The following is a 20,102-nucleotide window of genomic DNA, read 5'->3' as shown; positions in this document are numbered from 1 at the left end:
TGAAGAGGAGGATGTACTCTGGGTTACAATTCAAGGCTGAGCTGATCCAGACAGTGATTTGAATATCTGAGCCAAACATCCTTGGAAACCATTTTTGTTTTTTTAAAACTCAAACCATCTGAAGCATCATGCTGAGCAGTGATCCTCCAGACATTGAGGTAAAAAGAATGCTTCACCTTTGCTTTATTGAATATATTCAGTTGAAAGAAAGCCTGCAGTGTGATTTATTTTATCAATGATGTGCCACAGGATGGTGCTGCTGGATCGCAGACAGATCAAATGATAGATCACAATGCAAAAAAAACATACATACATTTATAGCAATTTCCATAGACCTTTATTCATTGCTATTACATAAAATTACCTCCCTTTCTTTTCCCCTCCAATGCAATACTCTGGTATGCATCACAGTAAGATTCCGAAGAAGTAAGGATCCATTGCAAATAACATAGATATTGTTTGTATGTGGGATCTAATATTGAGCCAAGCTGGCGTGAGCTCTTTCGCATAGCACCAAGACCACATGACTATATTGGAAAACTTCAGGGTGTCTATACAAGCTTCTCTGAACATCGTACATTTTCACAAATAATTTATATTTTCTTTTTTTAAGCAGGACATTAATACGTCTTTATGTGTTTATGCTATGTCAAATTATATTAATATGGTAACCTTGTACTTTATTATTATCTTATCATTGTAAACATCAAACAAGTACACTTGACCCTTGGATGGTCAAATAGTCTGTATGTACAATATGACACAGAACATTTCAATGACTGAAACAATAAATTAAAACACATTTTCATGTACAAATGTATTTACGTGATGCACTTCATCAATACTTGTTTACTTCAGTAACAACCTGACCTCATGTATGTACAGAATATCCTAGCTCTGAATCCCAGGGTGAAAAATCATGCACAGATAATGTCAACTGCCACTAAAAAGAAGGAGAAACTGTACTGGAAGAGAAACCTTGACCGCAGCTGTGATGTAAGAGACAAACACACATATGTACACGCACACACACACACACGTGTACACACATACACACACACACACACACACACAAATATAGTTCTTTAATGTATGTGGTTATATGGCTGTGTATATATATGGTTCTTTAATGGTTTCGAGTACAAATTTTACAAAAAAAAAAAAAGATCCCACTGTCCAAATGAACTTTAATTAAATAAAGGGTAAACAAACAGTCTAATATGCAACAGTATAATTTTCACAATATACATAAAAATTTTGTTCTGTTTTAATATTTGTTATCATATTTCCTTCAGTCATGTGTTAAGCTGGAAAATAACTTTGATGATATAAAACACACAACCCTGAGTGAGCGTGGAGCATTACGAGAGGCACTGAGGTAAGATTTTCCTCTTTTCAGAACATTGAGATCTCCTCTTATCATATTATCATACACAGTGTTCGAACAAAATTTCTTTCTCTCTGTCTGTTTGACTGACTGACTGAAGGTGACAATCAGTTATCTTTAACTTAACTTTTACTTTAATTTATGATTTAATGAAGCTAATGTCAAATAAATGTTGAATTCTAAACTACACTCTGATTTATACAGGCATGGTGACAGTGGTCATGCAAGAGTGGAATATTATTTCCAGGGGAAAACAATTATTTACTATTTAACCAATGACTGACTAGTGTTATAGAGTCATTTTGCCAACAGCAGCAGAAGAAGCATGACATGAGTCCTGACCCCCTTATCAATCAGAGATTTTTCATTGTGTATCTTTAACATGGCAGACAGATGATCTATAGCAGATCAGATCATTCTGAATAAGGCAGAAAGGAAATCGTATTTATTTAATTTAAAAGATGGTGATTTTATCATATCCAAGGGTAAGAAAACGAGTGAGCAGAGAAGGATGCCTGGATTTTTTCTTCTCTTGGGATAGTTTCAGCATGTTTTGAAAGTTGCTCTTGTCCTCTGGCAGTCCCTCTTGGTCTCATGCATTTCTACCAAGCTAAGCTGTAAAGAAAGACAGCAAAGTCCAACCACAGTAGAAACTTTGTAGAGACTAAGAAGGAAGAATCCAAACTGCACCCGTGTTTCATAGTGCCACATTTAAATACAGGAGTCTAACCTGGTTGCACAACAGTGAACAGAAGATGAATATTACAACCTCATGACAAAACTATCATCTCTGGTTCTAAGCTTTGCTTCTCTTCATGGTCAACTAATGGGGCAACTGGTGAGATAGTAAACATGTAGATGTAGATGAAACAAGGTAGCATTCATGCGGCTGCACAAAACACAGTGCCTCAGCTTTCTTTTGTACAGAATTCAATTTTGTTCTTACTAAAACAATTAATGAACAAAATTTACACTTAGGTGTCTAAAATGTGTGGACGCTCCCTGTCAGAAGAGCTGCCCAACTAATCTGGACATCAAATCCTTCATTACAAGCATCTCTAATAAGGTATTACACCAACATATTCACCAGTCATGTTAACATCTGTGTTTTTATCATGACGAACTAATTTTTTTATTTGTATTAATTTTTTGTTACAGAACTACTATGCAGCGGCAAGGGCCATCCTCTCTGACAACCCCCTGGGTTTGACCTGTGGGATGGTTTGTCCCACATCAGAACTTTGTGTTGGAGGCTGCAATCTCTATGCCTCTGAGGAGGGGCCCATTAATATCGGAGGGCTACAGCAGTTCGCTACAGAGGTATTGTTTTATTTTAACTACTGATGTGGATTTTTAAATTTGTCCCTCCTGACTTTTGAGAGTTAAGTTTAGTTTTTGAACTCCACCATTCCTTCAATTCATACAATTCCCATTTAAATAGCTGCATTATATGCTCAAAACAAAATTATTTCAACGGAATATGCAACTCTCTATGTATTTATTTGTTAAAATTTTAGTTTTTGCTTGTTTTCCCCAGGTCTTTAAAAAAATGGGAATCGCTCAGATCCGGAGTCCTGACCTACCACCAGCATGTGAGATGCCAGAATCGTACCACACTACTCTTGCTCTGATTGGATGTGGACCAGCATCAATCAGCTGTGCTTCCTTCCTCGGTCGGCTTGGATATGATAAAATCACCATCTTTGAAAAGCAGAACTACACTGGTGGCTTAAGGTACATAATCGTCAGCATGCTGGTTACCCCACAAAACACAATCAATGGTAATTTGATTTACTTTCAACTTCAACAGAATATTTCCAGATTATCGTTCAATTAATTCTAATAGACAATTTGTGTGACTTGAAAGTAATGTTTGTCATCTGTTCATGAACTAAATAAGAACACTGCATTTATGTGGCAAGATGTACGTTTGCGTAATATACTGAAACTGGAACTGAACATTAAATATGATCCAATAATCAAATTAATTCAACAGTAATATTAGTATATTATAGTATACTGAACAAGTATCTGAAAAACTATATTTTAAATGTCTCTTTCTTGATTGCAGCACATCAGAAATCCCTCAGTTCCGGCTTCCCAGTGATGCTGTCCAGTTTGAAATAGACTTGATGAAAGACTTAGGTGTCAAGGTTTGAGCAAAAAACACATAAATTCATTGTACATTATTTGCACATTTACAACGGACCCTTTTCCCACGCGTTCACTGAAATGCCAGGTCATTGTGATGTAAAACAATGACATGAAATATATTCCATTTTGAATGTGGCCTATTCAGATGCAATTCAATTAAAAAGCAAACTAAAATATAGAAATATACCTAAACTATCCTGTTTGCATCAATATTCACAGGTTTAAACTAAGGTAGAAGTCTATTAGCATGTTTGACTATTTGGCTTTATCTCACACCTCCGGGAGAGCTTTGACCATGTCCCGGGGGAGGCAGGGGACATTGAGTCCGAGTGGACCATGTTCTGTGCCTCCATTGTTGAGGCGGCTGACCGGTGCTGTGGCCGCAAGGTGGTTGGTAACTGTCTTGGCGGCAATGCCCGAACCTGCTGGTGGACACCACCGGTGAGGTATGCCGTCAGGCTGAAGAAGGAGTCGTATCGGGCCTTACTGGCCTGTGGGACTCCTGAGGCAGCAGATAGGTACTGGCAGGCCAAGCGGAGTGTAGCTACTGCTGTTGCTGAGGCAAAGACCCGGGCATGGGAAGAATTCGTTGAGGCCATGGAGAGTGACTTTCGGACGGCCTCGAAAAGGTTCTGGACCACCATCCGGCATCTGAGGAGGGGGAAGCAGTGCACTGTCAATGCTGTGTATAGTGGTGATGGTGTGCTGCTGACCTCAACTCTGGATGTTGTGGATCGGGGGAAGGAATACTTCGAGGACCTCCTCAATCCCACCAACGCGCCTTCCAATGAGGAAGCAGGGCCTGGGGACCTGGGAATAGGCTCTCATATCTCCGGGGCTAAAGTTGCCGAGGTAGTCAAAGAACTCCTCGGTGGCAAGGCCCCGGGGGTGGATGAGATCCGCCCAGAGTTCCTTAAGGCTCTGGATGTTGTAGGGCTGTCGTGGTTGACTCGACTCTGCAACATCACGTGGACATCAGGGGCAGTGCCGCTGGATTGGCAGACCGGGGTGGTAGTCCCTCTTTTTAAGAAGGAGGAACAGAGGGTGTGTTCCAACTATAGGGGGATCATACTCCTCAGCCTCCCTGGTAAGGTCTATTCAGGGGTACTGGAGAGGAGGGTCCGCCGGATAGTCGAACCTCGGATTCAGGAGGAGCAATGTGGTTTTCGTCCTGGGCGTGGAACAGTGGACCAGCTCTACACCCTCAGTAGGGTCTTCGAGGGTGCATGGGAGTTTGCCCAACCAATCCACATGTGTTTTGTGGACTTGGAGAAGGCATTCGACCGTGTCCCTCGGGGGGTCCTGTGGGGGGTGTCGGGCCCGCTGATACGGGCCGTCCGCTCCCTGTACGATCGGTGTCAGGGTTTGGTCCACATTGCTGGCAGTAAGTCGAACTTGTTTCCAATGAGGGTTGGTCTCCGCCAGGGCTGCCCTTTGTCACCGATTCTGTTCATAATTTTTATGGACAGAATTTCTAGGTGCAGTCTTGGTGTTGAGGGGGTCCGGTTTGGTGACCTCAGGATTGGGTCTCTGCTCTTTGCAGATGATGTGGTCCTGTTGGCGTCATCGGCCGTGACCTCCAACGATCACTGGATTGGTTCGCCGCCGCATGTGAAGTGGCTGGGATGAAAATCAGCACCTCCAAATCCGAGGCCATGGTTCTCAACCGGAAAAAGGTGGAGTGCCTTCTCCAGGTCAAGGAGGAGATCCTGCCCCAAGTGGAGGAGTTCAAGTACCTCGGGGTCTTGTTCACGAGTGAGGGAAGAATGGAGCAGGAGATCGACAGGCGGATCGGAGCGGCGACAGCAGTCATGCGGACTCTGCACCAGTCCGTCGTGGTGAAGAGAGAGCTGAGCCATAAGGCGAAGCTCTCGATTTACCGGTCGATCTTTGTTCCTACCCTCACCTATGTTCATGAGCTTTGGGTAATGACCGAAAGATCACGGGTACAAGCGGCCGAAATGAGCTTCCTTCGTAGGGTGGCTGGGCTCTTCCTTAGAGATAGGGTGAGAAGCTCTGCCATCCGGGAGGAGCTTGGAGTAGAGCCGCTGCTCCTCCGCGTTGAGAGGAGCCAGATGAGGTGGCTTGGGCACCTAATTAGGATACCCCTGGGCGCCTCCCTGGTGTCCAGGTGTCCAGGGCATGTCCCTCCGGTAGGAGACCCCAGGGGAGACCCAGGACACGTTGGAGAGACTATGTCTCTCGACTGGTCTGGGAACGCCTGGGGATCCCCCCGGATGAGCTGGAAGAAGTAGCTGGGGAGAGGGATGTCTGGGCCTCTCTTCTTAGGCTGCTGCCCCCGTGACCCGACCCCGGATAAGCGGTAGGGGATGGATGGATGGATGGATATTTGGCTTCTTGCAATACTTTCCCACTCTTCTTTCCAACAGCATTTAAAGTTGGCAGATTTTGAGGGCTTCTTCTGTGCAAAGCCCCTCTCGAGAAATGGTCATTTGGATCAGTGTTTGGTTTCTGGCTGGCCATTTCGAACATCAAATCATCTAGCGAAACAATGCTTTTATTGAATTGGGGTACTGTTGTCATGCTAAATTTTATTTTATTTATGTTACAGTACAAAGCATTTTAATGTAAATGTTTTATACCAACTGTACACAACCTTTACTTGGTTGGTCACTAAAGTGTGTGTGTGTGTGTGTGTGTGTGTGTGTGTGTATGTGTGTGAGGCCAGGTGGTGTGTGAAAAGGGCCTGGGTATGAAAGGAATGACGTTGACGAGCCTAAAAGAAGAGGGATTTAAGGCTGTATTCATTGGGATTGGTAAGGACCCATTTCAAAACAATGACAACTGGTTGAATTTTAGTAATAACGGTTAGGAAAAAATGGGTATGTTAATAGTCATTTCAGCTTTTATCCAGTTAGATGAATGTGAACTTTTGTGTGTAGGTCTGCCTCAGGCCAACAGAGCTAAAATCTTCAATGGTTTAACCATGGATCAAGGCTTCTTTACGTCCAAAGATTTCTTACCCCTCGTAGCCTCAGCCAGCAAAAAAGGTACTGCTGCACAAGCACAATAAATTGTGTCACCCATTGTCCTAATGCGCGTTATCATGAAACAAAACACTTGCAGACAATACACTGTGACAATTGGATAAAACCTGTAGACATTTTAACTATAAGTTGATTCTTGTAGGTTGAGAGTCCATACACCAGAAATGGCAAGGAGGTTTCCTGTGAGACATGTGTTTTAAGGTTTAAGGCCTCAAGGGTTGCAATTTTCATTGATTCTAACGGTGTGTTCCAAGAATGTGTCCCCCAGATGGATACCATATTGTGTCCAAATTTAGCCCTGGGCCATTGTACATCGCAGTCTCCTCTAGTCAGTGCCCCGGTATTTCCTGGAGAATTTTTTTTATTTATCAAGTCCTGTAATAGGTGAGGGGCTGGTTAGTTAAAAAACTTAAAGCTGAGACATGTGTATTGTAAAAGTAGGAAATGTGAGCAAATAGCCTGTATATTGGTCTTTGCTGCCTCCATAGCCAGGAAAGGTCTTACATGTTTCAAATTTGCTAAGTTTAATTAAATTTACTGTCATTCAACTCCTGATTAATTGGATATTTGACTGTGAATCACTTTATTTATACCTCCTGTCATCAAGTGGTCATTTTATATCTATACTACGGATACATTGCAAATATGTTTTTGTGTTTTAAAAACACCATATGACCGAAAAACAACATTTACACCCCAATCTGTAATGCTTACAATTTGGAGTGGGGAAAAATACATTAAAATGGGTGAAAATATCTATGCAAGTTTGTTTGGTCTTCAACTTTGTGCAGGTATGCAGGGCTGTTGTTCCTTACTGCCAAATCTACGGGGCCTTGTGATCATTTTGGGGGCTGGTGACACTGCATTTGATTGCGCAACATCAGCACTTAGATGTGGCGCCAAAAGAGTCTACGTCTGCTTCAGGAAGGGTTTCACCAACATTAGAGCAGTTCCTGAGGAGGTATGGATGGATGGATGGATGGATGGATGGATGGATGGATGGATGGATGGATGGATGGATGGATGGATGGATGGATGGATGGATGGATGGATGGATGGATGGATGGATGGATGATGGATGGATGGATGGATCATTAAATCATGGATGGATGGATGGATGCCAGGGAGATTTGCTGCAAAAACAAGTGATCTTTGTTGTTTTGAATAACATGCATATTTCATGAACCGGATCAAATTAAATCATGTTTTGGAAGTAAACAAAGTCTATTTTTAGATCTGTCAAATGTTAATTATAATAAGTGGCAAAAATTTGGGCGACCAGGGGATATTTACACTTTATATGCCAGGACCCCCCTTCCCGTGGGCTCACCACCTGCAGGAGGGGCCAAGGGGGTCGGGTGCATTGTGTGTTGGGTGGCAGCCAAAGGCAGGGACCTTGGCGGTCTGATCCCCGGCTGCAGAAACTAGCTCTAGGGACGTGGAATGTCACCTCTCTGATGGGAAAGGAGCCTGAGCTGGTGCGCGAGGTTGAGAAGTTAAGACTAGATATAGTCGGCCTCACCTCGACGCATAGCAAGGGCTCTGGAACCAGTCTTCTTGAGAGGGGTTGGACTCTCTACCACTCTGGAGTTGCCGATGGCGAGAGGCAACGGGCAGGAATGGCAATTCTTGTTGCTCCCCAGCTCAGTGCCTGTATATTAGAGTTTACCCCGGTAAATGAGAGGGTAGCCTCCCTTCGCCTTCAGGTGGGGGGACGGATCCTGACTGTTGTTTGTGCCTATGGCCCAAACACCAGTTCAGCATATCCACCCTTTTTGGAGTGCTTAGAGGGAGTGCGGGAGAGTGCTCCTTCTGGGGGCTCCCTCGTCCTCCTGGGTGATTTCAATGCTCACGTTGGCAGCAACATTGTGACCTTGAGAGGTGTGATTGGAAAAAATGGCCCCTCTGATCTGAACCCGAGTGGTTGTTGGACTTCTGTGCTCATCTCAGATTGTCCATAGCAAACACCTTGTTCAGGCATAAAGGCGTCCACATGTGCACTTGGCACCAGGATGCCTTAGGCCGCAGATCGATGATCAACTTTGTGGTTGTGTCATCGGATTTGCAGCCGCATGTTCTGGACACATGGGTGAAGAGAGGGGCAGAGCTGTTAACTGATTACCACCTGGTGGTGAGTTGGCTCTGATGGTGGAGAAGGACAGACCCGGCAGACCCAAAAGTATTGTGAGGGTCTGCTGGGAATGCCTGGCAGAGTCTCCTGTCATTAGAAGCTTCAACTCACACCCCCGGGAGAGCTTTGACCATGTCCCAGGGAAGGTGGGGGACTTTGAGTCCGAGCGGACCATGTTCCGTGCCTCCATTGTTGAGGCGGCTGACCGGTGCTGTGGCCGCAAGGTGGTTGTTGCCTGTCGTGGTGGCACTGCCCGAACTCACTGGTGGAGACCAGCGGTGAGGGATGCCGTCAGGCTGAAGAAGGAGTCGTATCGGGCCTTACTGGCCTGTGGGACTCCTGAGGGAGCAGATAGGTACCGGCAGGCCAAGCGGAGTGCAGCTACGGCGGTTGCCGAGGCAAAGACCCGGGCATGGAAAGAGTTTGGTGAGGCCATGGAGAACGGCTTCGAAAAGGTTCTGGACCACCATCTGGCAAACCAGGTGATAGTCCCTCTTTTTAAGAAGGGGGACTGGAGGGTGTGTTCCAATTATAGGGGATCACACTCCTCAGCCTCCCTGGTAAGGTCTATTCAGGGGTACTGGAGAAGAGAGTCCGCTGGATAGTCGAACCTCGGATTCAGGAGGAGCAATGTGGTTTTCGTCCTGGGTGTGGAACGGTGGACCAGCTCTACACCCTCGGCAGTCTCTTCAAGGGTGCATGGGAGTTTGCCCAACCAGTCCGCATGTGTTTTGTGGATTTGGAGAAGGCATTCGACCGTGTCCCTCGGGGGGTCCTGTGGGGAGTCTTCCGAGAGTATGGGGTGCCGGGCCCCCTGATACGGGCCGTCCGCTCCCTGCACTCCCTGAGTTTGGTCCGCATTGCTGGCAGTAAGTCGAACTTGTTTCCAGTGAGGGTTGGTCTCCGCCAGGGCTGCCCTTTGTCACCGATTCTGTTCATAATTTTTATGGACAGAATTTCTAGGTGCAGTCTTGGTGTTGAGGGGGTCTAGTTTGGTGACCTCAGGATTGGGTCTCCGCTCTTTGCAGATGATGTGGTCCTGTTGGTGTCATCGGCCCGTGACCTCCAACGATCACTGGATTGGTTCGCCGCCGCATGTGAAGCGGCTGGGATGAAAATCAGCACCTCCAAATCCGAGGCCATGGTTCTCAACCGGAAAAAGGTGGAGTGCCTTCTCCGGGTCAAGGAGGAGATCCTGCCCCAAGTGGAGGAGTTCAAGTACCTCGGGGTCTTGTTCACGAGTGAGGGAAGAATGGAGCAGGAGATTGACAGGCGGATCGGTGCGGCGTCAGCAGTAATGCTGACTCGACACCGGTCCATTGGGGTGAAGAGAGAGCTGAGCCATAAGGCGAAGGATGAATGGGTGAATATTTGCCAGGATGGATGAACACAATTCTTATTTATATACCACACTGTTGCCAATAAAGCTGTAACATTAGGGTCAGCCTTATTCCTTTTTTTATTCCTATCTATACACACAGTGATCATGCTTGATCAGATTTGTCAAGAAGACATACAATTAAGTTAACAATCACAGTCATAATCTTTTAATGAGAGCAAGTAAAAGTATATTATTTCAGCTTCATGGGTAACCGTGTAGTTTCAAACACTGAGTCCAGTATTTAAGTGTTTCAAACTTTTTTAAATTTAAATTTCCTTTTTAGGTTTTTTCCATAAAATTTCTGAAATCCTGTGCATTTTTTCTTCAGATGGAGTTGGCCAAAGAGGAGCAGTGTGAGTTTCTTCCTTTCCTGTCTCCTCGTGAAGTTATCATGAAGAATGGTCGGATTGCTGGGTTACAGTTCTGCCGCACTGAGCAGACTGAGGAAGGGGATTGGTTGGAAGATCAGGAACAAGTTGTCAGGCTGAAAGCTGATTACATCATCAGTGCTTTTGGTTCCATTCTCAGTGATCCACAAGGTAACAGAATAGTTGATCAGTGCTCTTTATTTCCTACACGGGGGGTTAAAGTATGAAAAGCTAATCAGATCCAAGCTATTTCATGCTGACTTTTTGGCATTGTCCTAAGTGACTTCGCTGAATAATTAAATCCCTAGTAATTTTGCTTGATTGTTCTCCCTCTCCAACCGCTCAAACTCTAACTGTCACTCTGGTGCACTTCATGATAGATGACCATGATATCATCCCAGTGGCAGGAGGGTAGGACCTAACTATTTTCATACTTTTATATCTACTGATAAGACCAGTTTAGGAACTCTGGGCACAACACAAAGAAGGCCTCATGTTCCTCAAGTTCCAAGTGACCACTGACTCAGAATGCATCCAAAAGTTAACAAAGGTGTTTATTTAAACCAAGAATCACTTAAAACTCAAGATTCAGATGTTTCATTAACGTAAATATCTTTGGAGTGATTTACAGCCAAAATGACAAACAGACTCGGTCTAACTGAAAAGAAACAACCAAAATCTACCCTAACAGGCGAAAACCAATATACACCCATGGAGCTACCTCACTTCAAAAACAGGAGAAAACAATATAACAAAAATATGGTCATTCACTCCTCTCACTTTTACACCTCAATGATACAAAACATGTCAGGGAGCCGTTGGCTTATTGAGGAAGGTGAGGAGCTCCCAGGTGGCAGCAATCTTCTGTTTTAAATTTGGTGCCTCCTGGACAATCCACCAGTCATCAGGTGCCTGAGTTTTGGATTACCAATCCAGCGTCGGGCACACACACACCTATTTGCATATGAAGATAGGGAAAACAGAAAAAAAGGAGCATACATACCTGCAATACAAAAACAATAACAGTTGTAACTCAGATCTTACTGATCTAAAAAAACCCAAATATTTAAGGTTTGTTTTATTTAAAAGTGCAGTGCCACATCTCCGTCAATGGGCCAGCTGCCACTGGCCAGAAAGAAGCCTTTGCAAAAGAAGTTAGCTTTTTAAACTGTCACTATACACAAACCAACCCTACTGAAGTTTAATTCCCTGGAAGCTGCTAGGTTCACGACAATGTATGTATATTTCTTTTCTATAGTAGGTGGCCACATCAAGCAGTTTTTCACAGTTTTTCACTGAGACTGCTAACACTATACGAAGAAAGGTCTACTGTATGTGAACATTTGTTTTTTCTGCAAAAAATTACTGATATAATTTTTACTGGGCATCGTGGGCAAAAAAGCCCCATAAGTGAATGTGACAGACTGGTTAGTGGTTACAGAAGATGTGTGAAAAACTATTAACTAAAATGTTCTCGTACCTGTGTGTGTGTGTGTGTGTGTGTGTGTGTGTGTGTGTGTGTGTGTGTGTGTGTGTGTGTGTGTGTGTGCAGTGACTGCTGCCATGGCTCCTGTTAAGTTGAACCGATGGGGAACTCCAGAGGTGGACACTGATACGATGCAAACCAGTGAGCCCTGGGTGTTTGCAGGGGGAGATGTTGCTGGTTTGGCAAATACCACAGTGGAATCTGTGAATGATGGCAAACAGGCCGCATGGCATATTCACAGATACATTCAGGTGAACAGACAAGGAACACAATGTGCTAGAAAAAAAATACACAAACTTATTTTCTTTAAAAGGATCCTGTAAGTTAAAATAAGCCTGATTCTACTCATACATGCACATTTTCAATAGCACCTCAAATGCATTCTTGTTATAATTTTGCCTATTCAGATTAAATAACAAGATTAAATAAATCTAATGCATTTAAAAAAATCTTTGCATCACAGGTGATTATGTGAAGTGTGAGATACACCGATAAACATATAATTATGACAGGAGTTAACGGTGTGAATGACAGGAATTATCTCTTTATCTGTATGTGGGATATACTGGGCAACAAAGAAACATGACAAGGATCCAACATCTCTGTAACTGTAGCCCATGTGAGGCGTTTCTGGACCACCACTGACGGAAAAACATGTCAGCCCTACAGTGGCCTCATCTCATTTATATGACTTAAATAATCTGCTGCGAACATCTTCCACAGCACCTTTTCAGGGCTCTACTGGAGTCTATGCATTGACAGTCAATATGCATAGCACATAGTAACAAAGTACTCAAAAACATTATTGCAGACAATTACCTGAAATAGGGAATAGCTCCCAAATTTGAGCTTTTTCTCTTATACAACACCTTAAGGTACAAAAAGCCAAAATCCCAAATAAGCTACAGTGAAAAGAAAAAGGCTCCCTTTTAAGAGGAAGAATCCTTGAACATGACCAGTCTCTTATGGAGGGACCAGTCTCAACAAGGGGAAGCCTCCAGATTATGGTAAAGGAGGGTGAGAAGGTGAGGTAGGGTAAGGAGGACAGAAACAGGAGCGAATCAGAAACAACCATCACACATGCAAATATTTTTTCCCTTGTGAGACAAACTAAGACTATTCTAAAAATAGATATTATAATATTTAATTGAAATAGCCAGCTGACTCATATGCTTGTCTTCTGCAGTCTCTGTATGGACACACAGTGGAACCGGTACCAAAGCTGCCATTATTCTACAGTGCCATAGATCTAGTAGATATCAGCATTGCGGTCTGTGGAATTAAGTTTCCAAACCCATTTGGCCTAGCCTCTGCTCCTCCTACTACCAGTGCAGCTATGATCAGAAGAGCTTTCGAACAAGGATGGGGGTTCGCTGTGACAAAGACATTTGGACTTGACAAGGTACACTTATTACAATTTATTCTTAATAATGCAATCTAGTAATGTTTCTCTTTATTTATGTCATTGTGATTTGCATTGTTATTAACCCGCTTTAAGATTTGATAGCTTAGCCCCACAAATGGGTATGTAATACAAGTTTTATTAATGGCTTGTACTGATAATGAAGAGGACATGGATGGTGTCAGTTAAAATCCAAATCGCATGAATTTAATTCAAATTTCAAAGTATCTACCTCATATTAAGTTAATAGTGTCTTTTTTAAATAACAAGCAATATCCGTTCATAGATTTGTCTGTAAATCTGTCTCTGCAGGATTTGGTAACAAATGTATCCCCCCGAATTGTGCGTGGCACCACTTCAGGTAATCTGTATGGCCCAGGTCAGGGGTCATTCCTAAACATTGAGCTCATCAGCGAGAAGACAGCAGCTTATTGGTGCCAATCTGTGGCTGAACTTAAGAAAAGCTTTCCAACAAATGTGAGTCTCTATTTTTTTTTCTTCAGTAAATGTAGACAGGCTCTGTAAGGTGTTTAGTAGTTATCAATAGGTCACTCTGGATTTTATGACCATTTAATGAAGAGACAAAGTCAACATTGAAGTATTTTAGCTAGTTGAATAACAAGTCTAGTTGTATCAAATACATTTTGTTACAACAATCTCTTCATCTTGGTCCTTTACTTGTTACCATTATAATGTATCTTCATTGATATACAATCTAAAGCAACACTGAGTTATATGGGTTATTTAGATGTCACTGTGTCAGAAATATCCTGTATAATGACATCAGTTTCTCCACTAGGTGGTTATCTCCAGTATAATGTGTAGTTACAACAAGGAGGACTGGACTGAACTGGCCAAGATGGCAGAGGTGAGGAAACTCATGTCATTTATGGCCTACTTCAAATATAATGCTCTGGAGAAGCTACCCAACTTTATAACACATATGTTGCATTTAGGATTCAGGAGCAGATGCACTGGAACTGAACCTGTCTTGTCCTCATGGAATGGGAGAGAGAGGCATGGGCCTGGCCTGCGGTCAGGTATACAAGCACCTTAACTGTAATTACTAGCTTTAACTTGAAGTCCAATAAAAATCAACGGACTGCTACTTCTAACTAGCACAGTTACTCATTTTGTTTGAGTCTAAACTGATAAATCTTATTTGTTTGCTTTAGAATCGTTTGCCTTACTTTTACAAAAGAGGGTTGGTGTGATGAGATGTTCTTTCTGCCTTTGTGAACAGGACCCAGTGCTGGTTCGTAACATCTGCCGCTGGGTCCGTGCAGCTGTTTCCATTCCATTCTTTGCCAAACTAACACCAAATGTTACCAATATTGTTGATATTGCAAAGGCTGCTCATGAAGGTATTGTACATATCCTTTGACTTTCTTTCAGTTCTATATCTGAATTTCATGATTACTGCACACTGTACAAATGCAATGTACCGTACGTCATAAAAGCGAAACTATTGTTGCATCGTGTGAAAGGTGGAGCAAATGGAGTGACAGCCACCAACACAGTTTCTGGAATGATGGGACTGAAAGCTGATGGTGCCCCATGGCCAAGTGTTGGAAAGGGAAAACGTACTACTTATGGAGGGGTGTCTGGTAATGACACACAGTGCGCAACACTCGCTTTTGTGCCTCATAGGTGCTTGTAATTCGAAAAGCCAATCCACCAGGATAAACCTTATCGGATAGCTATAGGATATTTTTACTCTTTTCATGATAAACATGCACAAAACCTTTTAGTGATGCTCTTTATTTTTGACTTCTCTTTAACCATCACACAGTAATGTCAAACATAAGGTCTATTTTTATCCCTCTGCTTTATATTACCAATATTTAATAGTCTAAATGAGGCTATTTCAGATCATGTTAATCAATCTTTTTAAAAATTTGGTGCGTTCTGGTTAATTTGATTTTGAATATGAACATGTCTTCAATTTCCTGTATTTCCTGTATTTCCTCATTTATTGGAGATTTAAAAAAAAAACAACTCACATTCTCACCCCTTTTATTTAACACCAACATTTTTTTAGAGTAAATGAAGAGTTTGACTTAAAGAGTTATATTAAATTTAGAGTTGCTGCAAATGATTTGCTAATTTCTTGTACAACATCTGTTTCTTTAGAATAGTTGCATGTCCTAAAGTGTCATCAGTATAATCAGTTTTATCATTGAACACCACAATGTTTTCCCTCATGTGTCCATGGATGCAGGTAATGCCATCAGACCCATAGCCCTCAGAGCAGTATCCGCCATTGCTCGAGCAATTCCTGGCTTTCCAATTCTGGCCACAGGAGGTATCGACTCAGCAGACACAGGACTGCAGTTTCTCCATGCAGGGGCCTCAGTGTTACAGGTGATAACAACCATTAGCAGGCTTAAGATTTCTTGGGTCTCCTATTTTGAAATTTTCTTGTTTACTTGATGGCATGACCCCCAAAAGACAAAATTACAGATGGCAAATTTTGTATGTATTTTAAATTTAAGGAAATAAATTAAATAAAGTGAATGTGAAAATGAAAAATGACACCCAAAAAGCAGTAGAAGGCTAGAAGAAGAAAGCAAAATGTTTCAGGGCTTGGTCCTCTATGTTGTTATTAGCAAGATGTTGCTTGCTATCCTGCTTCATGGAGGTTACCTGCTCTTCTGTCACTTGCTCCTTAGATTGGTTTGGTCTATTGAGGACAGGTTTATGTAGAAGGCTCTTAAGAATGAAACCTCTCTGGTTCCTGTCTGCAAAAAAAAATCAGCATCAGAAATCAGGGGCTTGTCAACATGTAATAAGCAAAAGTGTTCCTAGAGCCTATAGGGCACATGATTTCATTAAAGAACAACCTGTCCAACTGTTACTCATGAAGGTGGATCATCAGGCCTTTGGGGTCCTGTTGCAGCCGGTGATACTGGTTCAAACATTTCACAGGTAGAAGGAAAAATTGATTCAAATAATTTTCAACAAATCGTGGAAGCATATCCCATCTGTAATAAAGCTGAAGTTGAAAAGAGGATTCTACAAATACTTAATGCTCCTAAACACAGTATCAGCTAATTCAAGGCAACTATGAGATTATTGAAGAAAAATAAACATAGAGGGCCATGTTTTAAGAATTTTCAGTTGTTTTGATTGAATTGGCTGCAAACTACCTGTGGAAAAAGCTTTAAAAGGAAAAAGCTTTGGATGTGAGTAGGAAAGCATGAGATAGCAGGAGTGTTGAAGTTGTTGGAAAATATACTGAAATATTTGTTGGGATTTCTGGGTTGTGTCTGTCTTTGGCCTGCAGGGTGTGGTGTTGAGCACAATTGGGTGCAGCTGGCACTGCAGGTGGGCGCACCTGTAGGCAATTTACATCTTGCTGCCTATTTAAGCAGGTTGTGCCTGCCTGTCAGTGCCGGGGTGTCTGTTCACTTTCCTGAGTGTTCCTGTTCGTGTTGGGAGTCTGTTCGTTGGTCTAATGTGGGAGCTTGTTTGGGTTCCTTGGTGTTGGCTCCTGTTCCTGTTGCCTTGGAGGGTCGCTCCTATTCCCGTGCTTCCGGTTTCCCTGGAGGACCGCTCCTGTTCCTGTGTTCCTGTTGCCCTGGAGGGCCACTCCTGTCCCCGAGCTTCCGGTTTTCCTGGAGGGCCTCTCCTGTTGCTGTTCTGTTTCTCCTGGAGGACCGCTCCTGCCCCCCTTGCAGTCTAGGAGGACTGCCTCTGCCCTCAGTGTCTCGGGGCACGTTCGTGAGGTGAGCGTGTTGCGCCGGACTCCCGAGTCCTCGCCGGTCCAGGAGGACTGCAGCGTGTGGACGACTCACCGGTGTTCCGAGTTCCCGGCAGTCCAGGGGGACTGCGTCTGGTTTGGGAACTCGCCGATGGACCTGGGACGGGCGGACGCTGCCTCCCGATCCCCATGCGGTCCAGGAGGACTGTTTCTGTTAATGTGTGCTCCCCTTCCCTGTAAATGAAGCCCTTGACCTCTCCACCTGTGTCCTGGCCTGCGTTCGGGTCCGCTACCACCATGTATCGTAACAATATTCCGCTGTAATTGCTTCCAAAGGTGAAAACACCAAATCAAAGGTTAAAGTGGAAAAATAGAACTAATTTCATTTGATGTTTAACTGTGCTCAGATCTATGATTTGGTGTCAAAAATCCATTTTCTCATCTGTCAGGGCTAATATTCTGAACTTCTCTAGGTGTGCAGTGCCGTACAGAACCAGGATTTAACAGTAATCGGAGATTATTGTGTGGGTATGTAGCTGACCGTTTATTCTTCTATTCAATCTTTTGTCCAAAATATCATGAATACTAAGAAAGAATGATCCAAGATTCATTTAAAATAATTAATGTCCCTTATATACAGGTCTGAAGGCTTTGCTGTACTTAAAGAGCCTGAATCTCAACTATTGGGAAGGTCAGTCACCTCCAACTGAAAAACATCAGAAGGGAAAACCAGTTCCCAAACTGGAAGACCTTATTGGAAAGGTATCAGTGATAACTAGTAAAAACTACAGTATTATCAGGATAAATAGTTGGATAAATAATTGCAGTTGGAACATTGCGTAGCCATGAGCTGATAAATTTGACATTTCTGCCATCGTCACATTTTTTATTCGTTCATTTAGTTATCTACCGGTACTTATCTTTCAGTTTGTTCAGGGCACTTAATAGTATGTGCATGCTTTCATGTGTAGAACATACCCAGCTTTGGTCCATACCTCAAAAAGAGAAAAGAAGCTCTAGCAGACTACAAGAAGAAGCTGAAAGATGCCGATAAAGCTGATATGAAGGAACCAGCATCTATCCGCTGCAGCATGGTCAAACAACCTATTCCTGCTGTCAAGGTACAGATACATTGAGCGCAACATTTGACAAGTATAGTTTGCATAGTTTTCTTTTTTTAACAAACATTCTAAGAAAGACAAATGTGCATGTTTTTAGGATGTGATTGCCAGATCACTGAACTACATTGGAGCATATCAAGAACTTAACAACTTGGAGCAGGTACATATTTCCACCCATTATTTTAGTCCTGTGTGTGTATGTGCACGTATGTGTGTGTGCATGCATGTGCATGTGTAATAAATGTAGTACTACTATCTTTACAGTTAGTATTAGTCCATTATTGTGAAGAACAAGTTGATAAGATAACAGCATTAATAGTGTTAGAATGACTGAAGAATGGGTAGACTAGATGAAAAAAGTTAAGTTATTAGACTCAAATTAATCAGAGGGAATTTTGACCCATAGTCTAAACACTGGAGAAACCGCTATATCTTAATTTTTAAGGTGTTTTGCACCATAGCAACAGTTTAGGCAAGGGGGGTTTGATCACAAAGATATTTATTTTTGGATGTAAGTAATTTTATGAATAAAATTATTTCTTTTCCATAGGTCTCCAAGGTAGTTTTCTATGTCAACTGGTTTCGCCTTCTATCCTTCGGGATAGAAGGCGAAACGTCTTCAAGAGAAGAAACCCAGTCCAGTTGACATAGAAAACTACCTTGGATACAATGACCTGGATGATTGAGAATCTACACAGACATCTTTTCCATAGGTCATTGAAAGCATGGGGGTAGTGGTGAATATATCTCTAGATTTCATTAAAAGACTGGGGTTTGAACAGTTGTGACACCTAAAGGCATTTAATGGAGTTGCTGTTAAAGGCAGGCTAAACTGATCTGCTCTGATAGAGGAAACCATTTTGGTTCCTAACCAGGGATAACACATTTCTGTTCGTTGTCCATAAACAATCAATAGCATTATTTTGTATGGCTGCAGTATGATGATGTGAAACTGTAGCTTTGTTTTCAGAAAGTGTGCTGTTGCCCTGTGTGCCCCCTTGCAATTACATCAATGTGCAAATACAAATTTAACAGTTTAGCAAAAGTGCAGCAGTTCTATCCAGGCAGCGTTGTATGCAGGTTTTTTAGGAAATCAGAACCAGCTGATAGATTCAGTGTGTAATGTTTCAGAGAGAAGCTGACACAAATGTAACATGTTTTGATGGGACATAGTAACGGCACCATGATGTGTTTCCTCAGGTTGAAGCCCTAATAGATGAAGAAATGTGCATCAACTGTGGTAAATGTTACATGACCTGCAATGATTCCGGATACCAGGTCTGTTTTTCTTTCCATTCTATTTGCATTGGCAAACACTTTCAAGGTTTGTCTCATTTTTCTAACCTTAATTTGCAGGCAATAAAATTTGACCCCGAGACTCACATTCCAAAGGTGATGGACAGCTGCACCGGTTGCACTTTATGCCTCAGCGTCTGCCCAATCATTGACTGCATCAAGATGGTGACCAGGAAAACACCCTATGAACCCAAGAGGGGGTTGCCAGTAAGTCCTGTCTGCTAAAACGAAGGACACCTACCTACACCCACTACCAGATCATACAGAGCACAAGCTACAGTGTTCATTAACACTGTGTCTCACTGTATCCCACTAGAGCAATGATGTTAACATGGATAGTTATGCACTACTCTTCCTCCTCCTTCTCATCCTCCTACTACTACTACTACTACTACTACTACTACTAATAATCGAATGTGTACCGGTACACTATTGGAATTGTAGTTTTTTCATTTTTGTGATTAAATATTTTTTACATGTATTCATGTAAAGGAAAAGAATAATCTTAATGTTTTCAAATGTACTAAAGGCTAAAAAACTGAAGCCTCATTAAATTCTTGCAATAAAGACACAGAAAAGCACAATATGTCTTAACACCTTCCTAAAATAATCACCTTATTGCTGAAAATAAAAAATACTGATGAATGAAATAAAAATTAAATTCT

The 20,102-nt window shown here is 42.5% G+C and overlaps 1 protein-coding gene across 2 annotated transcripts; it reads left to right on the top strand.

Annotated features, from left to right (window-relative positions):
- LOC101067586 (dihydropyrimidine dehydrogenase [NADP(+)]) lies at positions 1-20,102 on the top strand. Of its 2 annotated transcripts, XM_003975433.3 has the most exons (25): positions 1-158; positions 886-996; positions 1,296-1,378; positions 2,366-2,453; positions 2,546-2,707; positions 2,925-3,121; positions 3,459-3,540; positions 6,231-6,318; positions 6,445-6,552; positions 7,341-7,510; positions 10,390-10,600; positions 11,982-12,166; positions 13,102-13,317; positions 13,630-13,794; positions 14,117-14,185; positions 14,274-14,357; positions 14,561-14,681; positions 14,805-14,924; positions 15,539-15,681; positions 17,494-17,548; positions 17,661-17,782; positions 17,992-18,141; positions 18,239-18,301; positions 19,342-19,419; positions 19,498-20,102. In XM_003975433.3, the coding sequence occupies exons 1-25, from the start codon at positions 129-131 to the stop codon at positions 19,660-19,662; spliced, it is 3,066 nt and encodes a 1,021-aa protein (XP_003975482.1). In that variant the 5' UTR covers positions 1-128; the 3' UTR covers positions 19,663-20,102. The 2 variants fall into 2 exon arrangements, with proteins under 2 accessions (XP_003975482.1, XP_011614565.1); XM_011616263.2 differs by lacking the exons at positions 6,231-6,318; positions 6,445-6,552; positions 7,341-7,510 and having other exon boundaries at positions 19,498-19,662.

The sequence above is a fragment of the Takifugu rubripes genome, chromosome 22, assembly GCF_901000725.2.
Source record: "Takifugu rubripes chromosome 22, fTakRub1.2, whole genome shotgun sequence".
Taxonomy (NCBI): Eukaryota; Metazoa; Chordata; class Actinopteri; order Tetraodontiformes; family Tetraodontidae; genus Takifugu; species Takifugu rubripes.
The sequence above is the reverse complement of the archived record's forward strand: the minus strand, read 5'-3'. Positions and strand labels throughout refer to the sequence as shown.